General features: G+C 40.4%; 2 protein-coding genes across 6 annotated transcripts in view; both read left to right on the top strand.

The window, feature by feature from the left end:
* The first annotated feature begins 1,201 nt into the window (after positions 1-1,201).
* edem3 (ER degradation enhancer, mannosidase alpha-like 3) lies at positions 1,202-16,924 on the top strand. Of its 3 annotated transcripts, none has more exons than XM_061737661.1 (21): positions 1,202-2,349; positions 2,452-2,497; positions 2,827-2,927; positions 3,880-3,919; positions 4,145-4,257; positions 4,442-4,595; positions 4,779-4,913; positions 7,324-7,429; positions 7,661-7,758; positions 8,577-8,702; positions 8,834-8,917; positions 9,167-9,250; positions 10,494-10,618; positions 11,552-11,723; positions 11,821-11,966; positions 12,141-12,285; positions 12,611-12,802; positions 13,061-13,226; positions 14,030-14,215; positions 14,796-14,843; positions 15,665-16,924. In XM_061737661.1, exons 1-21 carry the CDS (start codon positions 2,261-2,263, stop codon positions 16,030-16,032), a joined length of 2,724 nt encoding a protein of 907 aa, XP_061593645.1. In that variant the 5' UTR covers positions 1,202-2,260; the 3' UTR covers positions 16,033-16,924. The 3 variants fall into 3 exon arrangements, with proteins under 3 accessions (XP_061593645.1, XP_061593647.1, XP_061593646.1); XM_061737663.1 differs by lacking the exon at positions 15,665-16,924 and adding an exon at positions 15,214-15,654 and having other exon boundaries at positions 14,796-14,810; XM_061737662.1 differs by lacking the exon at positions 14,796-14,843.
* A 1,655-nt stretch (positions 16,925-18,579) lies between these two features.
* The window catches only part of zgc:92140 (uncharacterized protein LOC447854 homolog), a 30,798-nt gene continuing 25,880 nt past the window's right edge, over positions 18,580-23,497 (top strand). For 2 of the 3 annotated variants that reach the window (XM_061737658.1, XM_061737660.1), the window contains exon 1: positions 18,580-18,747. The gene's annotated coding sequence lies outside the window, so the exon portion shown is untranslated. Of the gene's footprint in view, positions 18,893-23,497 lie in introns of all 3 variants that reach the window. The other variant, XM_061737659.1, reaches the window with a different exon arrangement.

Raw genomic sequence — 23,497 nt, 5'->3', positions numbered from 1 at the left:
ACAAAGGCTTGGCCTGCTTGTGGGCGAGTGGAGGGGGGCACATTAAAAGAAGGTTGCAAGATATAAGGCGGAGAACTAAAGAAAAAGTGGCCTTTAATAAAACTTGTGCAACCATTTTTAAAATAGCATGCAGCAGAATAAAGACTCTCTCTCTGCATATTCTTTGATTTTGGATGTCGCCTCCTTGCCACAATAACAGCAGCAGCAGATTAGCACCTTCCTTTCAAACGTATTAAATACAGACGCAATCACAATACGCGCAATTACTTTCAGGCTTGGTAAATCTCATTGCGCGTGGTAAATGGAGCAATTTGCATCTTCCCCTCCCAGTAGGATTTCTGCCGGGTACGCCCCATATTGATTATTCATCAGGGCAAAAGTACTAACTGAATTGCGTGTGCAATTTTGCGCATTTCAGAGACGCAGTCGTCTTTGCACGCTGTTAGTACATCAGCTGGCACTTTGGTTTGCGGGTGATGTCAAGTTTGCACAGGTTTTTACGCACGCAAACCTTTAGTAAATCAGGCCCCAAGAGTCCTCTGTGCGCTTTTCTTTTAGGCCCGTGATGACAGAGTGCGCGAGGTCGGTTGCAGTCTCCAGCAAAAGATTGGGGGACTGTAGAGTGTCAGACATGAACTTTGCTGTACGAAAAAGATCCTCAAACAGAATAAGGTGGAGGATGAATACAGCATCAATGAGTGAGAGTAACGACCGTGCATCAGTGGACCTGCGTGGATTTGGTTGAGGGGCTTAACTGGGGCTACACAGATTTTTGACGGGTCTATAGCACCCCCTAGCCCCGGTGTAGCGCCGTCCCTGCTTGACAGGTATGTTAATTGTACCGTAAAAGCCTCCTTTTTTTTCTTAAACTTTATTTAAAAGAATTATCACAGAATAGGAACAGTATACAAATAGAATACAGAACATGTGGCAGGGGTGGTGTTCGTTATTCAAGAAGATTGCCGCGTTCCATTTACCTCGGAAATCGGAACTGGGAACTGGGAATGGCAACCTTCTTGGAATGGTAACTCGGGGGTGGTGAAGCTTCTCCCACTTTCCCAGTGGGAAATCCCACTTCGAGAGGCGTTCCAGTTGAAAATTCCGACTAGGAACTAAGAAATTCCGACTTCCGAGGACAAATGGAACGCGACATAAGAAAACCCAAACAAGCACCAGGAAGCGGATGTTGTTGCCGCTTCTTCAGCCAGTAGTATCCGGTTAGGGAGCCGCTAGCTGCTCGGCTTCTGCTCACAACGACACTTTTCCGCGACAGTCGAACCAGGTTTTTGTTACACTTGGGGGACAGGAACCTTTGTCCGGTGGGGTCCGCTGCTCAACAATGGACAGGCTTATTTTTGATTTATTCTGCGTTCCGGGTCAGTCCGCTGTCACGAGCATCGCGAGTTAGCACAGTTGGCTAATTTAAATCCCGAGTAATGTGCAGCTGCTGGTTGGACTAGCTGAGGACTGGGAGCTGTCAAGAGTAGGGAATAGTAGAGAACTCGTCTCTTTGGGAAAGGGCTTTCTAGGTGGTGGTGTTTGGAGCAGGAGCTGGTAATATAAACGCTGCTGGTGGGTTTGGTACCAGTCCAGTCCAGTGCAGACACGTCTACCTGTTGCATGGTCGTGATGGTGGATCGTGGGACTGATCATTGGCCGGTTTTGCTGAGAGATCAGTCTGTCCTTGTTTTCTGACCGTGAAGACAGTAACTGGAAGACGGCTGTATGATTTGCATATTTAGATTGGTTTGACTTAGAGGGCTTTCTGCGAGACTTTACATGTGTTTTGCATATTAACGTTTTGAATGGTTTCATAGTCCGGAAAGGTAAACAGGCGTGACGCACGGACGTGGAACCGTTTTGCAATAATTATATTTTCCGTCTGGCACTTTTAAAATGTCTTAAATGGTTTACTTGAAACAACAACATTCCTGTAAAGTATTTGATTGCACTATTAAGCTGTTGGGGCGCACAGTAAAAGGGCAAACTTTATACGACTCACTTTTTTTTTTAGACAGTCTTGATCACGTTGTTGGGCAACAAACCAGGAAATTGTTGGTGACCTTGTAGTTAATGCCACGAAAGTGATTAAACGTGATCTCAGAGGTGTAGATTAATGTCTGCTTATGTTACGTAGTGGTTTTGATCGTGTGAGTTGTTTGGTTAGGGCGGTTGTAATGAGTAAACACTCATGCGGGGACTGACTGGAAGCTGAACTGTAGTTGTGTGCACACTGCTGCAATTTCCTTTATATACAACAATGCCTCTTGCCTTGTTCTTATTAATGCTGCTCGGAGCATTATGCAACCTCGGACAGGCCATGTCTCGGGAGGAAAAGCACAAGTTGAGGTGAGTTGGAGAAAAAGTCGTATCTAAATGGGAGATAAAGTATTTGATCCTGGAAAGATGTAGCACATGCCGATTCATATCCATGTTTTGTTTTCTTCAAAGGAACCAAGTAGTTGAGATGTTTGACCATGCATATCAGAATTATATGGTAAGTGTTCTGTCCTTGGTAGACCTCGTTACAGGTTTAAAGTGTCCATTTCTTGCTATTTCTTTGAGCTGCCAGTTCCTACTCAAGTTTGTGAGGTGCACAAAGACGTACGGTATTTTAATATTTGGGTTCAGGTCTCTTTTTGTGTGACCCTATAACCTACAAAAACCATCACAATATCTTCGGTATCTTATCAATATCCAAGTTGTATTGTTTGCAATAACTTTCATTTGATGTGTACATCATTTTGAAGATACTCTGGTTAAATACGATTGGAGGAGACAAAGCCTTGGAAACATAGTATCATAATGTGTTCGTTTACATCCCAGGACCATGCATACCCAGCAGATGAGCTGATGCCTTTAACATGCAGAGGAAGAGTCCGTGGTCGCGAACCTAGTCGAGGAGACGTCGATGATGCACTTGGCAAGTAAGTAGCATGGTCCCTATGGCCTCCATCATATTAATGGTAAAATCATGATACAAACATTGTCACCCAGGATTTGTCTTAGTGTTTGTTGACGTGTTTGTGAGAGAGAGAAGATTGTTAAATTATATAACAGTAATAACTGTTATCACCCAACTTTTATATAACTTTTATCACCATAATAGTTGCTGACTAAACAACTTTTATTTAGAATTCTTGTTACATTTTTTACAAATTTTCCTTGACGGCCAATGCAGCATCATCTATAAGATTTCAAACATGGAGGTTTTTTGAATGAGACTTATATTGATGAAGAAAAACACAAGAACAGCATGAAAAGTAAAAAAGTCAGTGAAATAAGTTAGAAAATTGATCTCAGAGTTGTATGATGCTCAAATGCAACAAAGGATATAATAGTGTAAAAGCCAGATCTAAAAAGAACAGCTCAGAAGAAGAACAGTATTTATTGTAGAACAACATTTTGAAGCATATTTGAGTTCATCACGGGGTTGAGGTTAGTATGAAGAGTGGTATGTGATAGTGCAAGTACCCTGTTTGTGCCCAAATATCAAAACAAATCACTTGGTTTAATTTCTTTGCATAAATTGGGCTTATATTTTGACCTAAGATAATTGAGTGCTCTATAAAGCAGTGATATACTAACTGATTGATGGTACTTTGGATCTTGTAAAAACTCTAGCATCAGTGTTCTGAATGAGTTAAAGTCTCCAGGCGAAAAACAGAAGAGATATTTACAAATAGCCCCCCCGTCTTAGCAATAATGAGATTGTATTGATCTTATTTAGACATACTCAGAGACTAATACTGAGTATAACAGTGCACCCCGTTTTCCACCCCAGATTTTCATAGGTATAGCTCTGGAGTCAGTCTGAACTTTGAAAAAAGAAATGATCACTGTTGTGGTAATAAATAATTACTTTTTCCTCCTTGCAAGGTTTTCTCTGACCCTCATAGACACCCTTGATACTTTGGTAGTGAGTATTGTTTCTTTGTATACTTGGGTTTGTTACAGTAAATCATAATGATGCAATAATGCTTAGGTGTTGTATACATGCTGTATAGGAAAATTATCAATCCCAGACTAAAATGATGTATTTATGGCAGCAATTTTCAGAGTATTATCTACTGCATTTTATGCCATTTTCAACCAGTGAACGTGTGTATAACTGAGCATGCCATGTTCTCTTTCTCCCTGCCAGCTTTTGAATAAGACTACGGAGTTCGAGGCTGCAGTGAGGAGAGTCTTGTCAGATGTACGGCTGGACAATGACATCGTAGTATCAGTCTTTGAAACCAACATTCGAGTCCTTGGGTGAGATTGGACTTGACAGTCAACACATTTACTGCTACAAAAAAAAATAGTACATTAGTTGCATTTCTAAAGTGTAAAATCTTTCCTGAACAGCTGTTAGCAAAACTGAAATCCCAATGTCCAAATGGGTTAAAGAGAGAAAAAATCTGTGGATTATATTTCACTTTATTGCTTGTTTATTCAGTGGTCTGCTGGGAGGTCACTCCATGGCTGTGATGCTGAAGGAGAGAGGACAGAGCATGCAGTGGTACCAGGATGAGCTCTTGCATATGGCCAAAGACATAGGACTTCGTCTGCTGCCGGCCTTCAACACCAGCAGTGGCCTGCCTTATCCCAGGGTGAGACGCACATTTCTGTGCCACGGCTCTGCTTGCAACTCCTATTGCTTCTGTATGCAGATTATTTCATGGCTTACTTGTTCCCCTGCAAATAAATCACTTCCAAATCAAATTTCAACAGAATTGCATTTATGAATGAAGACATTTATTCTTTCATTCTTTATCCATCTACCTGGTTGAAAGGTGAACTTGAAATATGGCGTCAGGGGTCCTGAGACCCGAACAGGCACAGAAACGGACACCTGTACGGCCTGCGCGGGAACCATTATCCTGGAGTTTGCTGCCTTAAGTCGCTTCACCGGGGACCCTGTGTTTGAGGTATCCTTTAATCTGATCCCCTAATGACTACCTTAATATTCAATGAAGCATTGCACGTTTAAATTTGTCAAACAAAAATTGATATACATTCTGAGTTTGTCATGCTGCAGAAAAGTGTTTTATTCGCCACTCATCCAAAAAGGAATGACTGAATGATTGTCAAGTGTATAAAATTGGGGTTTAACAAATCATAAGGGAGTTAAGGGTTTTCTGCTTTGAAACCCTCGGGACTTGTCAAATTATAGTATCAAAGTATAAAGACAGGGCTGAGGTAATTTTTACGAGATTAAGCTTTTTATGAGTTAAATCACAAATGCAAACTGAAGAAACTATTGTGTTTATTCTATCTGTGGGGAAAGTTCACACTATTGTAAAATTATTTAACCTATTGCATCATGACAGGACGTGACTGGCGTGTCTTGACACAGTTTACTAGCCGGTTGTCAGATTCACAGCTAGATGGCATGGTTGGCTCATCTGAAGCTAATAATTTATGGAAGGCCTATTTGCTGTGTCGCGGTCGCATACGCGTTCTGAACAGCAAGTATATTCCACCCATAAGGGCCATGGTGGACTTTTTTTCCCCCAATAAATAGACACTCTGCCGCAAAAAGGATTTCAGGTTTTAATTCAACCTTAGAATTCCTGAAAGAAAATAGATTAAACCTATTAAACTGTTGTTTTTTTTTTAAATGTCACAGCCATTTCAGATATCTTAAGGAACTATAGTCTAATGTAAATTTTTCCATGCTAATTTCTTTACATAATTTACACAGACTTTTTTAAATCATTAACTATGCACCATAGCTTTTAAAGGAAGAATTAAAATATCATCTTTTTTAAATTTTTAAAATGACAGCAACTGTTTTCATTCATAGAAGTGTGTTACATTTTAGTGTGTTAGTTACTTATATTTCATATGTTGACGTATAGATTTTTCCCTTCACCATTTTCAAAGAGCAAATAAACAGTCAGAAAGCCAGTAAATATTTGTACAGATGACACCAAACAGCCACACCTTAGAAGAAACTGGTTTCTTTTGGATCGGGTTGCAGATCAGTTTTGTGTAACATATCAGTGAAACCAACAGTTTAAGCCTTCATTTGATGTAATTCACATGTTGCTTAATGTCACATTTCAACACATTTCATTTGTGGAGAAGTTCAAACTTAAGTTTCTAAACTCTGCTCGAAGTATCAGAATCAGCTTTACTGGCCAAGTTTGAACATTGCCCAAGGAATTTGACTCCGGTTATTTTGCTCACTGTACCCAGATTTAAAAATAGCAAACAGTAAATAAACAAATGTGGCCCTTATTAACAAATATACAATTTAAAAAAACTGAAAGGTGCAGCAGTAAGAGGTGGACATGGTGATGACGGCTCTAAATAAAATAAAATAACATGTATACAATTTTTTTTTTTTTTAAAGTGAAAACGTGCAGCAGAATGAGGCAGACATGATTATTGTTGGAAGGTGCATCGTTACAGCATGTGATAGTGTTATCATAAAGTATCTTCAGTTTTTTTCAGCAAAATGTTCACTTAGAAGCTGAAACTCACTTCAGATGGGGTTTCTATGTGTGGGTGTCTTTATTATAATTGTATATTTATTAAATATATATTAAAGTTAATATTTCTTCATTGTGAGTTTACCTTCTGTAGACATGCATTTAACGTTAATGCTTAACACTCAACTGGCTTTAGGCGTGAATTGGAACCCGCATGGTTATCTGTATTTTATTCATTTATTTTATTTCTTTAGATTTATCTTGTGATGACCTGAGAGAATGTTTTTTATTTATTTTTTCTTATTTAAAAAAAAAAAAACATTATTATTATTATTACTAAATGTTTGTTAGTTAATCTCTATAGCAATCGCTTGCCTTAAATAAATATTCTTACTACCTAAAATGTTTCGTACATTAGAAAATTAAAGGTGTTTAAATCAAGTAACAGCGAGGCACAGCTGTATAGAGCAACAAAAGGTGCTAAACACTTATCGAGAGCACAACAGCAGGGGCACTACAAGAGTTAAAGAGAATTTAGCCATCTTTAATTTATCATTTAGGCACAAACTTTTCTTACTGTAAGCTGCCAAAATCTACTTTATTAAAAATCTGAACCGATTGCAAAACAATTACATTTAAACAAGGACACTTCTTTTAATCATCCCTTTTTGTATTGACAAAAAAGTACCACATTTAGTAAGATGTAGTGATTATACAGAAATTATGAAAGCAAGGAAAGTTTGATATTTCCCTAAGCCTGAGACTTGCAAGTCTGCTGAACAAGCTCTGACTCGTTGTAATCATCAGTACAGAGCTGGTCGATTTTTCTTTTCTTTTTTTTTTTTTTTTTTTTCTTCCCCCTTTTTTAAATCAGTGATGTAGCCTACATTCATGCACACAGGACCATGCCCGGAGAGCCCTGGATTTTCTGTGGGAGAAGAGGCAGAGAAACAGTAATCTAGTGGGAACCACTATAAACATCCACTCTGGAGAGTGGGTCCGAAGAGGTGAGTGTGTAAGAACGGAGGGGATGTGGAGGGCGTGGTCCAGACTGAGTTTCTGGGTGGTAGACGGGGTTGATGAAAGGATGACACTGGTTGAATATCTGTTAGAGGAGGACTTGATTAGAAATGTTTTAAAAATACAGCAACAGTAATGGGATGGATGACTAAAAACAAAAAAATATTCATTCTGTAGTCTCTTTTTGAAATATCATGAATTATGATGTTTGTTTCCAGACAGTGGCGTCGGAGCTGGAATTGACTCATACTATGAATACCTGTTAAAGGCCTACATCCTCTTGGGGGATGACCTGTTTCTGCAGCGGTTCAATATTGTGAGGACACACACACACACACACACACACACACACACACACACACACACACACACACACACACACACACCCTCCCTCCCTCCCTTTTGCTAGAGTAATGAGTAATTTGATTCCTTCCTGTCTCCATAATAACATTTGTTACAACAGCATCCCTGACGCATTAAAACATATTTAAAAACTGCTAAATTTGTACGCTTCCGCTGAGTTATTCAACACTGAGGTCATTCATAATGTTGTGCGTAATCTAAGGTTATTACATTTTAATAATATCATCTTAAAGCCACAAAACCACTATTTCTTTATCAGCTTATTGTCAGCATCAGGGTGGTAGATTAACAGATACAATTTTAGCCACTGACAGGATTCAAAAAATACAGTTTACTTCCACTTTAATTCAAAATAATTATTTGCATTTCTTTTGTCAAGTTGGATATGCTTTCTAATTTTTTTTCCTCTTCTTCATATCTCATTCATTGTGTCCCTGTGTTGATTTAGCATGTTTTACCTCTGTTTGAGTAGTGTTACCGAGTGAGGATTGTATAACAGTTTGTCAGATAAAATACTTTTTAAATGACAGATGTGACAGGAAGCAGAAGTTTGAATGTGTTCCAGGCCTGAAAAACTAAAGACAAAACAATTTATTAAAAACAAATTGCCACATAGCTTAAATCATGAGGTACTGAGTCAACCTCTCCTCACAGCACTCACTCACTCACAGAATAAATCACATTGTAATTTTGTTATGTCTTTATACCCCTCCAGCTTAAAGACAGCTATATAACATTATGTGTCTAATGTACCTTGTATGTTCCATTTAGCACTATGCATCGATAATGAAGTACATTAGTCAGCCTCCTCTGCTGCTGGATGTCCACATTCACAAACCTCTGCTTCCTGCTCGTACTTGGATGGACTCTCTGCTGGCCTTCTTCCCTGGACTGCAGGTCAGACTTGTCACTTGAGTTGAAATTTATGTTCCTCTTGAGTTGAAAATAATTTGATCCAAAACATTTTCAACTTTCATTGAGCCTTTTGCCATTTCATTATTCATTGGTACAATTTGTGAATTTTCCAGGTGTTGAAAGGAGACATCCGCCCTGCCATTGAGACTCATGAGATGTTGTACCAAGTTACCAAAAAACACAATTTTCTCCCTGAGGTAATCTGTCTCACTGTGTATGAGTTCTTCACCATGGGCTTTACTTGTGACAAAAAATAATTTCACTATTCATTCGACAATAGCTCAGATAATCGCAAAATTGGCTTGTGTTTCCAGCCAAAGCAGTTCGAAAAAGAATAAGCTTATTTATTTCTATGCGACACAGCTGCACTACAGTTTCATCTGATGGTGCTCATTGTAAGAGGGATGAGTGAGCTGATGAATTTGCCCTTCTCTGTTTGTCCTCAGGCCTTCACAACTGATTTCAGGGTACACTGGGCTCAACATCCCCTGAGGCCTGAATTTGCAGAGAGCACCTATTTCCTTTATAAGGTAATTTATCAAACACAACACAGAAGAAAATGTCCATTATTCTGCATCATTTTTAGAAGTTATTTTTCTTCTTACCGGCCTTGAGCCAAGTATCGGTGTTGAGCTGCTCCGACTAAAGGTCCTTTTTAAGAGTTAGTTTCATTTTTTACATCTGAAGAGCTGTTATTGAACCATATCTTTTGGTTCTTTGGTTCTTCTAACTTTCCTGTTGTTTCAGAATTGTTTTTGTTTGTAGAAGACCTCAGTAAAAGCAAGGCCGTCTCTACAATGTTTTGAAATAACCAGTCATATTCATGCGAGCTGTTGCAGACAGCATCTGTTTGTGGCTGTATGTGTTTCAGCCTTGGCAGTGCTGACCAGCATTTCAAATATTGAACCATATTTATGAATACTGCCGCAAATAGGAGTTATAAATGATTTTTCAGCAGGATCTGTAAATGTTAGCTGGTGACATTGGGGGGAACAAAACAAAACTGAGAATTTGTGTAAACAAGTGCTATTTTTGAATTCAGGAACAAACAGCAAATGTGAATGCCAGTATAATAGGCTTATTGGGCAGTGTTCACAAACAACTACTGCTGATATTAAACCATTAAACAGCAGGCAAACAGAAAATGTCAGCCTATGTTCTTTCATTTCTACTCTATGTCCATATTGAAACTAATTTATCGGATTAAGTAGACTCGAAGTTTCACGGTCTCCGGGTTTTTTTTTTTAAACGTGTCACTGACTAAATATTTGCTGTTCCCGTTGTTCTCTATGATCCCACTCCAGCCTATGACATAACCAGCTCTTTTCTCTTGAGCAGTACAGAGTTTGTGCTTCAGTAGTTCTGCTTGTCTCGGTCCACAGCCAGTGCTTTGACAGTTGACACAGAAAAAACAGTTTCAAAGTTAAACGTAGTCTCCAGATTAGCTCTGAAATTGCCGTCATCTCATGTTTTTTGACATTAAACCAAGATCTGAATTTGCATTAGAATCCACTCATTGTTTTGAAGAAACTTATGTTTCTGCATTTATTAAGCTGCTCCCATCATAAATGTCTGCTTATAATAAATATAATAATAATACCGGTAATAATTAATGATGATGATAATTACTACTAATAATAATATACTGTAGAAACCTGGAAAGTTGACAAAAAGCTAAAATCTCTGAAGTAGTTCCTTTTGGATTGTATGGTCTAGCTGGATTCTACTGCTGTCAATTTACAAAGATCACCCCTCTCCCCTCCCATTCTTCAGGCCACAGCAGACCCTTACTACCTGGAGGCAGGTCGCACTATACTGGACAACCTGAATCGTTTCGCTCGTGTACCTTGCGGCTTTGCTGCTATGAAGGATGTGCGCACTGGGAGCCACGAGGATCGGTCAGTATATAAAGACTCATTGTTTGTATTAAGACAGCATCATGATCAGAAATACTTGCCAGTTTTGCTTAAAATAAAGGTGTATTTTACATATGCACTCTTGATACTATTTACATTTTATGAATAGAATCCAAAGAAAAGTCATGCAGTACTGCCCTGTGATGTCCTGTTTTTAGTTGGCAGGTAGAGAAGCAGCAGCACATGAGCTGCTGGACTGAGCTAGCTATATTGAGTTAGCGTTATGTCGTCTGTCCAAAGTATATTGTTTCAGAGGTTTTGTGGTTTGTTCAGATGCAACTCTGCTAATCTAAAACATGCTTCCAAGTTCCCTCTAGAGAGGAGAGGCTTTCTTCTGGAAACTCTTTTAAACAAACCGGATTTGTTCTGTCTTTCAAGTTCTACTGTTATGATCTTCTACATTTAACATGCTGATTGAAGTCTAAGAGTTTCAGATGTTTTTTTTTTGCAATGTTCTTTATCCGTTGTCATTTCTGACTGAATATGTTGTTGTTTAACTGAGACTCTTTACTTTGTTTTAATCCCCCGATATGTAAAATATATAATGTCATATATAAATATATTACATTTAAGGAAAATGTATCATCAGATATTTATAATGTATGTTTTCAATGCGGATCCCTCAAGCTTGCTTTTAGATAATTGGATAAACTGAAATAAAGAAATTTAGAGTTATATATTTATTTATAAAGAGGATTTTTCATGGTGGTAAATTAATTTGATATCAGCAATAAATTAAGTTCAAACTCTGCAGCAGTTGTCACAATAAAAAAAATAAATTGCCATAAGAATAATTTTAGTAACTTTTCAAGCAATAAAAAACATACATGGATAAAAATAGACACATTTTGGATTTAAAAAAATCCCCATTTAGAAATGTTTTTTTAATTTAACATTGCTCCTTTTCTCTGCCAGAATGGATTCATTCTTCCTCGCTGAGATGTTTAAATATCTCTTCCTGCTGTTTGCTGATTCGGGGGATATTCCCTTTGATGTGGAAGACTACATCTTCACAACTGAGGCACACTTGTTGCCTCTTTCTCTCTCCACAGCCCCTCGGCCCTCATTTATTCCCTCAAACAGAACGGTAATTGATATGACTGCACTGTATACTCAGACTTATGAAATTGAAGAGAATATTAGCACGTTTCAGGTAATGACATAAATCTGTTCTTACTCTTTAGTTCGAGGAGGAGATGGATGACTCTAACTTTGACTGGACCTGTCCTAACACTCGCCTCTTGTTTCCGGACCCTGGCTTCCCTCGAAACCTGAGGGAACCAATCCGCAGTGCCATCGATAAGAGCTGTCCACGTCCTGCCCCTTACAGGTAGGTAGACATACCGGTTTAGCCAGGAAGTAAGAGTGTTTATGAACCTCTTTCCTAAGTATCCCTTCCATCTTTTAACACTTGGAAAGAATGAGATTTGTATTTTGACTTTGTACAACCTAGCTATGGTTAATATGTTAATTTTTTAAAAATGTATCCTTTGCCACCTCTAAGGGAACCTGGTATGGGCCGTCCACCTCTGAGGGCTCAAGACTTCATGGCAAATAATCCCGAGCATCTGGAGCTGCTGAGGAGGATGGGAGTCAGTCTCATCCATCTGAAAGATGGCAGGGTGCAGCTGGTCCAGCATGCTACACAGGTTAATACTGCAGCACAAATACACAACTCTGTCTGTGTGTGTGCGTGTTAAGATATTTATTTTTTTGTTAAGCACATAGTGTAAGGGTGTTTTTTGTTTTCAGCACATACTTTTCCGGCATGTTGTTGTGAAAGTCTCTAGTTTGAATTAGATGAAGATTAAAAGAACAAAAAGCCATAGCTTATGCCTCATTAATATCAAATTTGTGAAAAAAGCATGTTAACGTTTCGTTAGCAGATACATGTCACCTCTGTTTTTCTTCTAGTCTCGTTCCACTTTTTTTATAATGCTCTTTGCTCTCCCATTCTGTCCCTCTGAAACTTAGGCTGTGAGCGCTGTAGCAGCAGAGGATGGCGTGCGTTTCATGCAGGAAATGATGGAGCTGTCAAGCCAGCAGCAGAAAGAGCAGCTGCCTCCAAGAGCCATTCAAATCGTCTCTCATCCATTCTTTGGCAGGGTTGTTCTTACCGCAGGCCCAGCACAGTTTGGCACAGACCTTTCCAAAAGTTCCACAGGAGTGAGTTGGTTTTGTAACTTTGCCAATAGTATAAATGAGTAGTTAAATGTTTGGTTCTAAGAAAACACTCAATTTTCCTCAGTGTTTTTGAGTGGGAATGTCCTCTACAGGAATATCTGCATGATTAATTCTGTAAGAAATAGGAGTAGTTGTAGTCTGCACCAGAATATAAGATGTGGGATCAGACTCCGGTGCTGTGTAGCGTAAAACTTCCTTCTGTCTTGGCACTAATTCTCTCATCCATCCTCTTGTGTACAGGTGAGAGGCTTTATAACTGTGGCTGAACCTTACAGTGGTTGTTCTGAAATCACCAATGCTGAGTATGTCCAGGGCCACATCGCCCTGCTCCAGAGGGGCCAGTGTATGTTTGCAGAGAAGGCCCGCCACATCCAGAAGGCTGGCGCCATTGGAGGCATTGTCATCGGTCAGTGCAGACAGCAAATGACACAAGACGGAAGATGATTCCTCATTTACTAGATTTGTGCACAATAACTAGATTATCTTGAACACATCCAGTCCGGTAGTGTCCTGCACATTACATTGTAACTGAATAATTAAGCAGAACTTTCGTGAGATCCATAATAATCATCGTAATTACTTTCATACTGGCAAAGCAGTTAGATTTCCTGAAACTGAACTATTAGGTGAAAATATGCTTTTTAAATCAGAAGCTATCTAAAGAAGCTATATTATGTTGATTTCTGCCATCTGCTTTTAATCTGTCACACCTCTAAAGTAGCTTAGTACCCAGCATAACTCCAAAAGCCTGTAATTATTCTAAAACGACAAACACTCATTACTTATGTAAGACGGAGCAAAAAGGAGCGAGACTCTGTGACTGCTGTCACTGTACCCGCAATGTTTGCACTAAGAGTCACACTCATGCAGGCTGCCAACACAACAGTTTACTCACCACTTGTGGTTCAGGCTTTAGCGGGAGCTTCTAGCATTGTAACAGCGCCGACTTTCAGCTTAAGCCTTCCTGCAAACCCAGCAGCATAGTGGACCCTTTTCATAAAACAGTCCTGCATGGTCACATCAAAGAGGAAAACTTATCATAAAAACGACATAAATACTTTCGAAAAACGTGGAAAAGTTTATAATGACATGAAAAGCAATCATATAAAATGGTGAATACAGGACAAAGATCCAATGCTGACTGGTGTGCTGATATTTTGGAAAGTTGACCTTCCCCAATTTCATTTCCATCCTCTCTCTTGCTTACAGATGACAACGAGGGCAGCAGCAGTGATACAGCGCCACTTTTTCAGATGGCCGGAGACGGGCGCAGTACAGATGACATCACCCTACCTCTCCTTTTTCTATTCCACAAAGAGGGCAACATCCTTTTAGAGGCACTGAAAGAGTACAGAGAGGTGGAGGTGCTGCTGAGTGACAAAGCCAGAGACAGAGGTGTGACATTATTCTCTTGTATTCTCTCCATCCACCTGCTATAGTGAAGCTCATTATTATTCCACTTAACTATCCTCACAAGATTGATCGCAACAAAAATTAACAAAGGTCATCTCACTGGAATGTAAAATGTCAAATTAGTCCCTTTTAAATATAGTCTATTTCATTTATAATCCAGTTCAGTCCAGTTCACTTTAATTGTAATCGAATGGGTTTCTGTTCAGTTTAGTTGGATACAGTCCATTCCTCTTGAACAGGAAGTGACCGCTAGCAGAACCAAACTCAGGGTGCATCACTGGACTCACATGCCCCCACTGACTGAGCCTCATTATGGCTTCATGAAACAAAGATGAGGCTGTTATGATCTCGGTGCTCTTTGAAGCCATCCATCACATGTGGTTATGATGGGAAATGGTGGAGGTGTACGTCATCCTCATATCCATTTCATCCTTTATTCTTTTCCTGTTTTTCCTCATATACCAAATCCCTCTGTTCCCTGTAACCATTCCTATTTTTCCTCTCTTTCTTGGTTTCTCTTCCCTTTTTTTATTTTGTAACCCGCTCTCTTTTGGATGAGCAGCAGCCATATTCAAAGGTAAACCTCTTCCTGGCAGTCTGATTGAAGGCAGTGAGTATTATCTTTTTCTCCCACCTCCTCCTTTTTCTGTTACCTTTTTTTTTCTTTTCTAATGCTTGTCTCCGTCCACGTTTCTCTGTCCCTTACATTTCCACCCAGAGGATTCTGCCGGAGTGTAAAAGCAAGGCTTAGTGCAGTCAGTCATTTGTTACGCTCCCTCAGCCCCATGCAGTCATGTATTTACATGGTTACTGGGTTTCATAAACAGTGTTAAGAGGCTTTAAAAGAGGTTAAGTATCAGCTGCAAACAGCACAGTAGCAGCTGTTAGGAGCCCCTCTACTTGCTACTCCTCTTGCTGGTGGGCCACAGATCTTTTTAATTAATTGTCTGTTTCTGTAACCTTTAATGCCGTCATTACAGCATGGTGACCTGATAGCTTCCTGTACCAACATTGTAAGTCTTACAAGCTGCAGTTGTAACCGCAACAATCCAGCCTCATGGCTGAGAAGCTCAGATTTGTGGTTTAACTTGTTTTTGAACCATACTGTCTTAAATACTGGGCCAATACTCTTTCAAGACAAATCCAAACAACAGTTTTTGTAAAAAAAAAATCTTTTTTTCAGTTGCCTCTGTTTGGCTGTGCAGCTAAGTGCGAAGAGCTTCATCCTGTAGGAAACATGACTCATGATCGACACCATGCTGTTACGGTTGACAGCCTCTCGGTGAAAACGGTTCTATTTCTGACCTGGAATGACTACGAGCAGGCGTCTCTCGATTACTAACTGAAGAGGAGTGAAAGACAGCTGAAAGGATGTGTGCATTGCCCACGTTTATGTAAATCTTTTGAGTCTCACGTGTGTTTTCTTTTCAGGTGTAGACATGCAAGAAGCGGAAGGTGATTGTCAGACCGAGGCAACGACTCCTACTTCATTTGAACCTGTTAGTCAGTCGCAAAGCAGCACTGTAAAGGTGGATGAAATGGCTCCTGGGGAGGTTCCTCCTGAACAGGAGGAGGTCAGTCCTGTAGATGAAGACACAAGTCCCGCAGAGGACGCAAGTCCACCACAAGAGGAAATGAGTCCTACAGATCCACAGGGTGATGTGGATCCGCCTCAAGACGAGAATACAAAAGAGCTTACAGATGACACGGACTCAAGCAGCCAGTCAGTGGATGAACTGCTGGCTGATTGGCAGGAAGACTTGGAGGCGTTCCAGCAGATGGAGAAAGATGAGCTCTGACAGTCATTAGGCACTTCAGGCTCTGGGACTGGTTTCTCCCTGCCATGGGAAGAGACATGGAGTGGGTATATCTTCATGTCTCCAGTCTGTATTTGAATTTTTCTGAGGAGGGTGTCCGGAAGGTTTTTTTTTTCTTTTGCTCCCTGTGAAATGCATCACATGCAAGGGCAGCCCACGCGCTGTATGTGTGGACCACAAGAGTCAGTGATGGATGAGAAACCAGGGCCCTTACCTCTCTTTCTCACACAGTTTGTTTGTGTGTCAGAACAAACCTTGTTAAATGAAATAGGCCAGACTGTTTGTAACTGCGAATCGCTTTTCAGCCCAAGGTACTTCTCACACTGCTCTTTATGCATTTCTGACTACTTTTACTCAATCGAATGATGGTCCAAAAACTCCTTTCACATTTATTAATCCAATGACCAATTGATTTTATTTAAATGTGAAGATTAAAGATAAATGAGATGTTTTAATGGTCTTTGGTCTAATCAATGTTCACATTGCTGAAAACTGAGGACATAATTAATGGGGGATATTGGTGAAGACAATGTCTTTTTATGGCTTAATGGAAGATAAAATTAACATCAATTTTAATATCTCTTGAGAATATTTGACATCATTTGTAAATATGTATATGTATAGATATATTAACTGAAATAATACAGTGCTGTTCGCTCAGGTTCTGGTTCCCACCACAAACTACAGCCTCTGGACCACTTTGGAGCAGACACACCCTCGCAGTGTCGTGGGCTGAGTTGCATTTCCGTGGGTTGCCGCCAGGGGTCGCTGTGTGATCTGTTTATAATGCTGGACTTGCTGACTGCTGAGAGAAGCAGAAATAAGCCAATGATTTAATAGGATGGAATTCAATAAAAATTGAAAAATTGGAAAAGACTGAATTATTTGAGTTTATATTAGGACTGAATGTTTAAGATACAGTTTGGATACAAAATTGAGAGAAATGTGCAAATGTACTTTTTCTTTTTTTTTTTTTTTTTTTTTTAAGATTGAAAGTAAATCAAATTAGGGAGGATTTAAAAAAAAAAAAAAAAAACTTTTTTTTTTTTCCTTTTCGAGGAAACAAACACGTGTTGGGGAACAGTTGAGTGGGAAGTGATTTTGAAATTTTGCAATCTGCTCTCATAAAACAGACATTTCAGTAAAAGGTGGGTGGACACCTACGTCAAATCACTTGAGTCTATTTGACAAGTCAGTATTTGGAAACTTTTTTTCCTATATGCACCATAGCTTACTGACGGAATAAGACATGCTGAGTGTTGCAACGAGAAAAAATACATGATTAAAAAGTGACACATTTTTCACAGCTCCACAGAAGATCCAATAAGGTTTGTCAGGAGTTTAAAATTGTTACAATATTTACACAACGCAACTTTACCTGTAGACCATTTCATCTTTTACTCGGGGAATTTAAGTTGGTTTCATTTCAAAAGTGGATTTTATTGGATTTACTTGAATGGGAAGGGAAATATAAATATAAAATATAAGATTTTAATGAAAAACAAATCTCTGTCTAAACAACCACAAAGTCCTGAAGTGCCTGCGCAAAGTCGACAAACTAATAACAATACCATCAATATAACTTAAAGACGAGAGTATCTCCCAATGTTTCAAACCGAAAGCAAAATAAAACTGGATTAAACTGGACAGGCGGGACATGTTTGCTTCCATGAATTCGAGCTCTCAAATGAATGAGAGTTGCAGTTGTGAGATATCTCGTTAATTCAGAAAAACAGAGCAGATTTTTTTTTTCATTAAAACTTTTCTCAGAATTCTGAGATAATTATCTCGTTAATTCAGAAAAACAGCAGATTTTTTTTCAATTAAAACTTTTCTCAGAATTCTGAGATAATTATCTCGTTAATTCAGAAAAACAGCAGATTTTTTTTTCGTTAAAATTTTTTCTCAGAATTCTGAAATAATTATCTCGTTAATTCAGAAAAACAGCAGATTTTTTTTTCATTAAAATTTTTTCTCAGAATTCTGAAATAATTATCTCGTTAATTCAGAAAAACAGCAGATTTTTTTTTTTAATTAAAACTTTTCTCGGAATTCTGAGATAATTATCTCGTTAATTCAGAAAAACAGAGCAGGTTTTTTTTTCTCAAGTGAATGCAATACGCTTCCGTAGAAATATATGTTGTGTACATTTCATTTCATTTTATTCTTTATTTCATTCAAAAAAAATAAAACAATTCAATACAAATACAAATACAAATGTTCATAAAGTGTGAATGAAAAGGGAGCAGAAAGAAGAAGATTCTTACCTGATCTGCCCCTTTTTCCAATAAATAAATTACAAGAAACAAAATTACAGTCAAATCAACAAGTATTCGTGTGTTTGTGTGATGCGTCGTGACACATCTCTCAAGCCTGAATTATGGTTCCGCGTTAAATCGACGCAGAGCCTACGCCGTAGGGCGCGCTTCTCCGCGTACCCTACGCCGTAGCCTACGTAGGCTCTGCGTCGGTGTAACGCGGAACCATAAACCCTCCAGCAGCAGCGGCGGCTGGGGTCAGTGATTGGTGATTCCTCCCTCAGCAAGATGGCTGCTGCGGCGCTGCGCGGCGGCGGCTCCCTGCTCAAATGACGCACCCAGCACTTCACGTCCAGCGCTCGCGGCTCGCGGCTCTCCCGTCTCCGTGCTAGCGGCAGATCCCAACCCCCGGTGGACCGAGCGGACCCGGTTCATCTGAGTGAGTACCGTCTGGCTGGAGGCTGAAGGCAGGGGGGCCATTCATCGTCGCTGCGCGGTTCCTGCGGACGGAGCGCCGTGATTGTCCGGCTCGCTCCGTCCCCCGCTCCGCATCTGTCGGGGGGTTCTCTCTCCGCCGCGCCGAGGTAGTTTTTATTGTTTTATTCACCGACGTGAGGGAGGTTGATACTGAGACGTTTTTTCTTTTCTTTTTCTTACTCTGTGTGTGTGTGTGTGTGTGTGTGTGTGAGGGAGAAACCGTGACTCGACTCGGCGTTTTTCAAATGTTCCCTACATCCTGGTTGGCCGGGCTTCACGGCTGGTTTATGGTTCCGCGTTACACCGTCGCAGAGCCTGCGCCGTAGGGTACGCGGCGACGCGCACCGTACGGTGCGCGTCGCCGCGTACCCTACGGCGTAGGCTCTGCGTCGATTCAACGCAGAACCCCGCAGGCTCCCGGGGGGGAACAAAGCTGCCAGTGTCTCCCCGGGGCGCAGCTGGCCAGCTGCGGGGCGGGGGGGCGCTGCGGCTCGGACCCGGGACCCGGGGCAGGACGGGGCTTCACACACACTGCCTGCCTACAACTTGTCTCTGGGATTTTTTTTTTTTTATTTATTTTTTGTTGGCATTTACTTGGAAACTGTCTTTGTTCCTCATTAATGCTGTTGCATATGCCTTGTCTCAGAGGAGACGCTGCTGGATAATATCAGCTCAATAGCATCAGCAGGCAGAGGCAGGATTAGATTTTGATGCACTAGCTCATTTATTAGACTGTCCATCTCAGATGTAGCCTTCTCCATCTGCAAAGAGCAGCTTCCCCCAGCTGCCTTGTCTGCAGTCACCTTTTTAAATACACCATCTGGTCATTAGATACAGTAGGTTTGAACACATTATCAACTTCACCACTAGCTTCCATGGTGCAGACAGAGCACTGCATAACTTCACGTCGCCAGCAGCTTACATCAGGGTTATATAGGTGAGCAGTCTTGGAAGTGCATTTTGCAGGCCACCCCCCCACTTTTATTCTTGATTTATGTGTCTATCTTCATCTCTCTGCCCCCATCTGCCTTCTTCTCCCAGCCTCCCTCACTTGTGTTCGTGTGTGTGTTGCTTATTGCTCACATATGGCTTTTTGATCTGGTGGCTCGTAGGAAAGACGGAAATACAAGTCTCACTCCTCCACTCCTTTTCTGTCTTTCTCCAAGGCAGTAGCATCTATTCTTAGTCCTCATCCTATCAATCATCATTATCATCATCTGCCCCGTGTCCTTTTAACCTCCAGGCAGCTGATGAAAAGCACTTTAGAGGAGCATTTACCCCCCGCCAGGGTCGTCATGCAACACGTGTGATGTCACTGCCTGCAGAAGTGGAGTTGCCATGGTTACCAGGATGTCTTTTCCGTCTGTGGGAATTGGAGGGAGTTCCCATGAATGTCTCTTACTCCACTTTGTGTTTGCTTTGTGGGCGTTGCGTTTCCAACGAGGCAGTGCTTCGTGCTGTCAGGTGTGATGAGGCACTCCACGTTGCAGTGCAGGCAGCATGAGAGCAGAAGACGAGCACCACCAGACCCCTCCAGGGTCTGTGTGTCTGTTGGCATGAGTGACGGCACTGCTGGACCATCAGGTTGTTTACCTGACCAAACAGTGATCAAAGCTCTGGCAGCAAATGCTGCAACATCAAACATGAAAAGTCCGCTTTCTTACGTCTGGTGTTTGCGGTCGCTGCAGGCTACTTGCTCATCAGTTGATGTGGGTCGTTTCTGTGTGCTGGGTCTGTATTCTGACTGCTCGCTATTTAAGTCAGCATGGTTTGGCTGTGAAGCCTGCATGCATGCTTTCTGTGCTTCTGGTTTTCACATGACAAGGCAGCGTGTTTCCGTGTCCCTGGCTATGTTTACACTGATGTTCATGTCCAGGGTCCAGTTGGATCAGAGACAGAGTGTAACATTGAACTGTTTTTAATATTTCACATTTTATTGTTGCTTAATCCTATTTTGACTCTGAAGCTATTCCAACTTTTTATTTTGTCATCTGCATTGTGGATACAAAGGCTTCTGATGGGATCTCTGGAGTCCTCTACCTTGATTAGTTGTAGTTGAGGAGGCATTAGAAATGGAGTCAGACCGGTAGGGTTGTGGTTTCTGCTGAAACGTTCCTGCTTCCCACATCATTTTATTCTTCCTTTAGTACACGAACACAACAGGAACTGACCTAATGTCATGTTCCGATGAACTGTTGTCACATTATCTCAGATAGATTGATCTTTGCTCCACCATAAAGCATAACATGACGTTGCAGGGAGTACAACAGATTAAACAAAACACTATGGATGTCATAGCAATGGGTGCCTTTTTGTTTTTTTAAATAATCATTCTATAACGGCAAAGACTTATTTTCACAAAATCAGCTTATTTTTTTCCAGTCTTTCTTGCATATGTTTGATATATTTATATACTCAATAAAAGCTATGTATTAGTTTTTTTTCAGGAAAAAACAAACACAATGGGTACTTTAGAAAATACTCTTATTATTATTCTAATGGCTGATGGATAAAGTGGTCAGTTATATTGTGCTTCACTTAGTGCATATTAAATCCTGTTGTTATTATTAGATATGACTGCACAGTCTCATGGCGACTTAGAAATAGGCACACAAATCAAAATATTTCAGCTATACACAAGGGCACACAGCTGTTAGTTTTTATTTATTTTTACTCCAAGTATGGCTGTGAAATTTATATATTTCAGCTGGAGGTTTTATTCATTTACGTCTTTGCAGACGGCTTCGACTCACGGCCCACTGAAATTGCACGAAAAGATTTCTAATCTGTGAGAGGGTCTTTTTCAAGGCAAACCATGTTTTCCTAATCTCAAAACAAGTTGATTTTAATTCCTAAAACGCTATCCCAAATGCTGAGATAATGTTTAAACGATGTGAAGTGATGAAAATACTCAGTTGTTTAAGAGCTGAAACCTGGCTCCCTGTTTGACAGTCATATCCGATTCCACAGCCATCAGCATCCATACACAAACCTCTTCACCGGGTAAAACAGGACAGAACTCCCTTTTAAACCAACAATATATATCTGTGTATAAGATGTGACTGTTAACTACACAGTGTTTAAATGGCACAACGTTTTCCCGATGTCTGGGGCCAACAACAAGTCTGAAAATATGTAATTCAGTTCATCTGCAACCCACTCAGACTTTTTGGGTTCTGTGACATCACAAACCCAGACGAGCACTTCCTAATGTTTATCTACAGTGCATTTGCTGTCCCTCAGAGGTGGGTAACAGAAAGCTGTTACTTCAATTTCAGGTGAAGAGCGCCTTGTAGAGAGGGGATGGGGGGGTACGATGCTAACAGTACCCTCTTGAACAAGCTGCTATTGAAAAGAGTTCAAAACACATCTTTGAAATGGATGTCATACTTTCTCACTGTGGTATTTAAACCTAAACTGTTCACATTTTGGTTAAAAAAAGCTTGCAGTGTATCTCCTTTAATATACTGAAGCATCTCTTTTCAGAGTAAATCATCTGTTTGCCACTTTTGAACCTTAATAAGCACGTGTTCCCTGTTATTAGTCCCTTGGTTGCTCCAGTGGCAACCGAGTGAAAGGGTTTTTTAATGTATGAGGAAGAGTGCTGGTTTGCATCTCAAAAGAGTGGTGTAGTGATGTTGTGGACATCCCACCAGCCATGTTGAGACATGAAACATGCGCTCATCTGCAGCTCTGCGTTAAAGGGCTTGGACAGACAAACCTTTTTTTTGTTTTTGTTTCACACACCCACTCTCATATGACATTACTTTGCCAATTATCCTGCAGCCTGCATGTCCGTTGTGCATACGCTGATATTTATTTTCTCTCCAGTCGTGGTGATTGCTAATGAATATTAATGTGGGTGTTCTCTTATTTCGCAGCTTGGGACTGGGATTTATTCTTTTCTTTTAGCATTTCAGATGGATCTGGAGGAGAAAACATAAACGGGTTTGACTGTGCTGGTCCACTCGGCCAGCTGTGCAGCTTCCTCTTTCATAAAATGATGAGCAGTCACTCTCACACTGATATTAAATATATATCAAATCAACAATAGAAAAAAGAAGAACCATAACTCTGAACACCTGGGAAAAATGCAACTCAGACTGGAAGCTGATTTTACTGACTTGCACAATAATATCTTTGTGGTCTGTTGTTGTGCCTTAATGTCACTCCAGCATTTCTTTATGTCCTCTGTGTTTTGATTCTGTTTCTCACCCCTGAAATCCGCCCAGTGAAACCCATTCGACCCCTGATGCTGTCAAAATCAGCAAAACAAAATGCCGTCAGGAGGAACGAAACAGGCGTGGCCTCATCCTTATTGCTCTTGTAGGAAATGTGTCTCACTCTTGTGAACTCGCTGGTATAAACTAAAGCCATTATTAAGCCTCAGAGGAGGCATTTTATCCTGTAGTCTCGCGGCTCCATTAGTTGGAACAATCCATTTTTGTACAGTTTGGTCTTACCTGTATGCAGCATTACAGCTCAAATTTCACTTAGGCTGCTGTACTGGTCTCTTGGGTTCAGCTGCTAAATGCGATCTGGAAAGGTCTTGCACATCACTTTCTGCTTTCACTGTTTGTTTTATTTTTTTCTCATTTCTCTATTCGCCTCTTTTTAGCTGCCTTTAAGCCGCAGCTGTGTAAGGAAATTGAAAGCACCATGCAGTCCTAATAATTTTAGCTCTGCTTTTACAGGCTCTGAGTTAAAAACAA

This window comes from Cololabis saira, chromosome 13 (assembly GCF_033807715.1).
Source record: "Cololabis saira isolate AMF1-May2022 chromosome 13, fColSai1.1, whole genome shotgun sequence".
NCBI classification, from domain to species: domain Eukaryota; kingdom Metazoa; phylum Chordata; class Actinopteri; order Beloniformes; family Belonidae; genus Cololabis; species Cololabis saira.
The sequence above is the reverse complement of the archived record's forward strand: the minus strand, read 5'-3'. Positions and strand labels throughout refer to the sequence as shown.